Below are 6,643 nucleotides of genomic sequence, written 5' to 3' on the forward strand. Positions count from 1 at the left end.
CGTAATATTTTTATTTGTAATCTTTTGCATGTGTGTGCTGCTGTGCGTCCCTGTGTGTGTAACAAGCACAGTGTGTGCGCGCTGTGCACGAGCCTAGGAGCATTTTACTAATGCTCTGTTAAAATAACAATGAAATGCTGCGTTACTGACTTTAGACCAGGTTTTTGTTGGTCAATGGCGCGATCACTTCCCACCGCCTCAAGATAGCAATACGCCCAGAATGCACCTGAACACACCTCCCTGTAAGACCAGCACGCCCAGAATGCACCTGAACACACCTCCCTGTAAGACCAGCACGCCCAGAATGCACCTGAACACACCTCCCTGTAAGACCAGCACTCCCATGGGCCACAGATGGGCGCAGGTGCATTTGTTATTTAAACGACGCGGGCGCTGGACGGGAAATTGACAACTGCGTCAGGCTTTGCGATGCGCCGTGTGCAAGATATGACCCTTAGTTTTCCATTTCCCCTGGTTACAGTTCTTTTAACCCCCTTCTCTCTCTCTCTCTCTCTCTTTCTGTGTGTGTGTCAGGCTCTCGCTGACATGGCGAGACCAAACCTGCTGAGCTGCTACCAGAAGATCAGCTCGCTGCAGGAGAAACTGCAGCAGCTGCAGCAGAGGTTCGGTGTCTCCAACATCACGGGAGTGATCCACAGCGCTCAGATCGACCTGCAGCAGGTACACACACACACACACACACACACTCTCATACACTGACACACTCTCACACTCTCTCTCACACACACTAACACACACTCACACATTCACATAGTCTCACTAGGCCTGCACGATATTGGAAAAAATGTTATGTCAACCATTCTTTGTTGAACTTTAATGCTTTACAAACACCAAAGTAAGTAAGCTCTGTGACTCCTCTTCTGAAGAGATATAGGAGAGGGACATTAGGTAGTTAAATACCCTGGTTGACTGACATGACACCATTATATCAATCCAGGCTAAAGTGAATGATATTAATAATGAATGCATGTTGCTTCCTCTAAATGTCAGGTTGTGGTCGACTCGCGGGGCCTGCTTTGGTTGTTTGATAAATGGATCAACGTTGATGGTGATTGGTGTTTGGCTGTGCATGCAGAGCCTGCATGTCACGCACTAGCAGCAAACTGTGTGTCCAAGAACACTTCGGTCGGTGTAAATGACGTTATGTCACTGTTGTAGATTAGTGTTACGTTTCCAGCGTCGCAGCTCCGAACCGTAACGTTAGTTGGGACAGACGCCTTGTTTCTTTAGGCTAATTATGTTAGCATTAGCCTGGCTGGTAGCAGCTTTCTGCGGTGAAAAATGGCCGGGAGACGTCGTGATTATGTTGCATTAATCAGGTGATTTAGTTTGTCTTTTGCGACTACTGTAGCTTCACTACATGGAAAAGCATGTGCATCACTGTGTCAGCGGCAGCTTCCGCTTACCGTACTTTTCTACACACGGGAGAGCCTCACTTCCCATAACAATAAACCCCCGTCGGACTAACGTTACGTCACATGACCACCTGTCTTAAAGGGGAAGGGTCGGCCGGTAACAATCATGGAAAAGGAGAACGGTGAGAGTTTACTTTTTTTATCAAGCAGCAAAGAAGTTGTAGCATCAACATCGCACCGTCCTGCGATGTGACTATCGCGCATGCGCACATCGCGATGTAGACGATGAAACTAAATATCGTGCAGCCCTAACTCTCACACACTCACACTCTCACACACTAACATACTCTCTCACACTCTCACACACTAACATACTCTCTCACACACTCACACACTAACATACTCTCTCACACTCTCACACACTAACATTCACACACTCACACACTAACATACTCTCTCACACTCTCACACACTAACATTCACACACTCACACACTAACATTCTCACACTCACACACTAACATTCTCACACTCACACACTAACATACTCTCACACTCACACACTAACATACTCTCTCACACACTCACATACTCTCTCACACTCTCACACTCACATACTCTCTCACACTCCTACTCCAACACGTTTATTCGTCCGCTTTAGTGGAAACTTTCATTTCAGATTAAGTTTTGACATTTAAACCCATCCCAGAAGCTTAGACGATACAACACTTTAACCCTCGTGTTGTCTTCCCGTTGAGCTTTTAGTTTTTCTGGGTCAAAATGTAAACTTTTTTTCAATGTTTTTGGACGTCTTTTTCGACACCTTTGTTGCGTTTCCACAGATGTGTTTGACACTTTTTCCGAACGTTTTTTTCCGGCACCTTTTGACATTTTTGTGTCTTTTCCCCCACGTTTTTTAAGCTTTTTCTGACATTTGTCACTGTTTTTCAACGTTCTTTTGTTCACTTTTTTTTTTTTCAGATGCTGTGAAATTGAATAAGACTTGTGAGGAGCGTTGTAGGGAGCCATCCATGTTATTTCTTTTGAACATTTGGTTGAAAGAAACCTAAATTTCTGATATAGAAACTTTTTGAAAATGGGTCAAATTTGACGCCGAGTACAACAGGACGGTTAAAGTAAAAGTACACAAGTATCGTTAGCTCCTTACAGTAGAAGTAGTCGTGCAGTAAAGTGTCTGACTGAAATCTAATTCTGCGTCAGTACGTACTGAAGCATCAATGTTAGAGCAGCATGTTTCTGTTGGAGCTTTAACGTTATATTTAGTAAGATAGTTTAGTCCAGATGACTAATGGAAGATAAGAAGAAACTCATTTCTGATACACATGTGGAGTAGAGGATGGATACCCGAACCGAGATATTTAGATGTGATGTTTGTGTTCGGGTCGGGCTCAGACATAAATATCTTAATGCCTGTTGGGCTCGGGTCGGGTTCGAACAGAAAAATGCGGCCCGATCCTCACTCTAATGTGGATATATTTTCTCTTATCTTTTATATAATTTGACCTCTCCGGGGCTAAAATCAATCATTAAAATGTAAGTTTAGAGCAGAAAAGTCTCTTGTTGGATCTGAAACATGACGGGATGTTTTTGGGAAAGGTTGGGAGCCACTTGTTAAATCTTTAAGTAGGATTATAAAACTTTACATTGTTGTTTTGGTACTTAAACTTACAGTTAAGCACATGAATACTTCTACCACCACTGACACATTTTTATCCACTCTCGTCTTTTTCCTGCCCAGACAGAGTGGGCGGAGGAATTTTCTGTCTGAGTCATATTTATTTAAAAAAAAAACCCATTTATGACACACTTGTGATTGCTGTGTGTGTGTGTATATAATGTGTGTGTGTGTGTGTATAATGTGTGATGTTCAGTGAAAACACCTCACATATTTCACTGAAGGGATTTCCAGCTGCTTAGTATTTGTGGCATTAAACGGTCTGATCGTTGGTTCGTGTTGTGTTTTCTCAGCTGACTGAGAACGCAGCGTACACGTTTGAGCAGCTGCTCCACAAAGCCGTCCAGGACAACCCAGACGACCCCGGCTCTGCCATCGAGAAGGCCAAACACAGAGTACTGAAGGTCAGATTGGTGTTCAAAACACTGGGGGGGAGAGAGAGAGAGAGAGAGAGAGAGAGAGAGAGAGAGAGACACTCTCTCCCCATCTCTTTCGCTCCCATCCCTCGCCCCTTATCTAGAGCGAGAGAAAGATAGGGAGAGCGAGATGGGGAGCGAGAGAAGGAGGGAGAGAGAGAGAGATGGGGACCGAGGAAGAGACATAAGGAGCGAGGGAGCAAGGAGAAATGGGAAAGAAATAAGGAGTGAGAGAGTTACAACTGGTGTTGACATGTTATCATACCTGAGAGAAACAATGGACAAAACTAGAAGAAGCCTTTCTGGAGAGGAAGTGATGAGTCCCATCTGTCCTCTTTGTGTCCTGTAGCAATATGATTATGACAGCAGCACGGTGAGGAAGAGGATCTCCAGGGAGGCTCTCGTACTCATCACTCTGCCCTTCATCAAGAAGAACCTGGCCCCCACCTGCAAAACTGTAAGACTTAAACACACACACACCCCAACTTCTTAGACTCCCACTATTCTTAAAGCTTATTCTTAAAGTGTGTGTGTGTGTGTGTGTAGGAGCTTCAGGGTCTTGAACAGTTCATCGACGCCGACCACTCCAACTTCATCCACGTCGAGAACGTTTATGAGAGCGTCCTCCTGCAATCCCTGGACAAAGAGGTCACCAAAGGTATGATGATCACACACACACACACACACACACACACACACACACACACACACAGGTTCTAATAGTTTTTGAATTTTCAATTTTAGTTTTGTTAGTTAGTAGACGTTAGTTTTAGTCAGGGCCAGGTATAAAGTCTCAGAAGTATGTAGCTACAAATACATTACATACAAAACACACACCAGGACTGGTTTAAAAATGGCAACAATGTTTAATCTTCAAGCTACTTTAGTGACCGATGTGAAAAAATTGTGGTACAGCGCCATCTCCTGGAATGTCATGTCAGTTAAATTTCTGTAAAAAACAATGTACATTCATTTTATTTTTGTTAGTTTTTTAACCTGGAAATATAGTTTCAGTTTAGTTTTAGAGTTTCTTGAAGGCTTATTTTACGTGGTAGTTTACTATAATAACCCGGCCTCCCTCTAATGCTTCCTGTTTCCTCCTGCAGTGGTGAAGGAGGCGGCGAGCCTGAAGAAGTACAACCTGTTCACAGACAGCAGAGACCTGCTCAGTCAGTCCAGCCGCTCCAGCCACTCATCCCCGCCTGTCTCCACGCCGGGCAGCCCCGCCATGGTGCTCGCCTCCCCCTCTAAAACCTCCTCCGAGCCCCAGTCCAGGTCTCCTCTCGCGCTCAATGGTCATCTGTCCAGTCCCCAGAAGGACGAGCAGACGGGGGCGGAGAACGGCGAGCTGAAGAGCGACGAGACCGTCTTTGAGACCCCTCTGCAGAAGGTTGAACAAATATTGGTAGCTCAGAACGTCCTTGTCAGCGAGGAGGCAGAGGCAACGCCACCCAGAGCGGAAGACCTCGACCAAACTGTGAAGGCAGAAGCAGCCGCCCCTGTTGCACTTGAGACTCCGGAGTTTGCAGATTCAACCAACCAGAGTGAGACGCAGGAAGTGACCGTAGAAACCGCTCCAGAGACTGTGATCCAAGAGGAAGTGATCTCTGTCAAGACGGCAGCTGAGCCTCAGATACAGAGCACAGACCCTCCAAAAGACGGAAAAATCACTTTGTCAGAAACGCCCACCGTTGTAGAAAGCACAAAGACAGACGTAGAAGCAGCAGCGGCACAGACAGAAGCGCCTGTACCAAGTCCTGACACCGCTAATGAACCGGTAAGCTCTTCAGCAGGAGGCACTGCTGCCCAAACTGCATCCAGCAGTGAAGAGGAGACTCACTGTGAAGGCTCAGAGATCAAGCCAGAGGCTCCCTCTGGTGGTCAAACGCCCGCACTCCCACCTGCAGACATCATCGTAGACCTGAGTCTTCAGGAGGCAGAACCGGTGAACGTCTCGGGCCCAAACTCTCTGGACGTGTCAGTAGGAAGCGAGTCAGCCCCATCGGATGTGGAGTCCCTGGAGGGAGTGAAAACAACGCAGAGCAGCGAGGAGGACAAAGTCTCAACGACTTCTGACGTCTTGGAGGACGACGCCAACATCAGTAAATCACCTGAGAGCTCAGATGATGCAGCTGAGGATGAAACCGCGAGCGCCGAGCCTTCTCCTCCGGTCCAGACAGAAGCTGCGAGCGCCGAGCCGTCTCCTCGGGTCCAGACAGAAGTGGCGAGTGGCGAGGACACGGAGGCGAGCGCCGAGCTGTCTCCTCCGGTCCAGACAGAAGTTGCGAGCGGCGGGGACACAGAGGCGAGCGTGGAGCTGTCGGTGGAGGCAGCAGACTCTACAACCTCTCCGCCCGCTGAGGACGTAAACCCCTCCAGCCCTGAAGCGCCGCCAGACTGCATCAAGCAGATCCGTGACCTGGTGACGGAGGTGATCGAGGTAGAGGAGCTGGTGCAGCGCTACTCCGACGGAGTTCCAAACGTGGAGGAATGAAGCACCACCAACCATCACAGGTGCATCACGGTTGGTCTTAGCAAGACGAGGGGACACGATTAAAGAGAGGACGGTAGTTCAGAAACATTTGTTCTCAGAGCAGAAACAAGAAGACGCCCCTGGGAAAGATTCACAAAAGCTTCCATGAACTTTAAAAACAAAAAAACAGACATATGCATGAAAACTATGGTGAATTATTTATACTATCATTTACACAAATCAATATATCAGCAGTGTCGGTGTCATTCAGTCATTTGTTTTTCACACTAAAACTATTTCAGAACCAAAATGTTTTTACAAAGATTGTGAAGAAGTTTCTGGAAATTGCATTTAACCGTAGAAAGCTTGTGCAATTAATTTGAAGGAAGTTTTTAGACATTTTAGAAAATACTACTAGTACTAATTTGCTTTCTTTCATTAATCAGATATCAATCTGTATGTGAGCTGGAGTCAGGACGTGCTTAGCTTAGCATGAAGCCTGGATTCAGGACGTTGTTAGCTTGGCTTAGCATAATTCGTTGAAATGGATGAGTTGTTTGGTCTCTAAAAATGGTGAAAAATGTGGATCCGTGTTTCCCAAAAGCCCAAGATGACGTCCTCAGATGTCTTGTTTTGTCCACAACTCAAAGATATTCAGTTTCCTGTCCCAGAGGAGAGAAGAA

General features: G+C 46.3%; 1 protein-coding gene across 1 annotated transcript in view; it reads left to right on the forward strand.

Annotated features, from left to right (window-relative positions):
• niban1a (niban apoptosis regulator 1a) overlaps positions 1–6,643 on the forward strand; it is a 39,084-nt gene extending 32,441 nt beyond the window's left edge. Inside the window, exons 10-14 of the mRNA XM_078258270.1 lie at positions 535–681; positions 3,365–3,475; positions 3,837–3,944; positions 4,034–4,145; positions 4,594–6,643. Coding sequence (XP_078114396.1) covers positions 535–681; positions 3,365–3,475; positions 3,837–3,944; positions 4,034–4,145; positions 4,594–5,981 — 1,866 coding nt within the window. The 3' untranslated portion in view covers positions 5,982–6,643. The remainder of the gene's footprint in view (positions 1–534; positions 682–3,364; positions 3,476–3,836; positions 3,945–4,033; positions 4,146–4,593) is intronic.

This window comes from Sander vitreus, chromosome 9 (genome assembly GCF_031162955.1).
Source record: "Sander vitreus isolate 19-12246 chromosome 9, sanVit1, whole genome shotgun sequence".
Classification (NCBI taxonomy): Eukaryota; Metazoa; Chordata; class Actinopteri; order Perciformes; family Percidae; genus Sander; species Sander vitreus.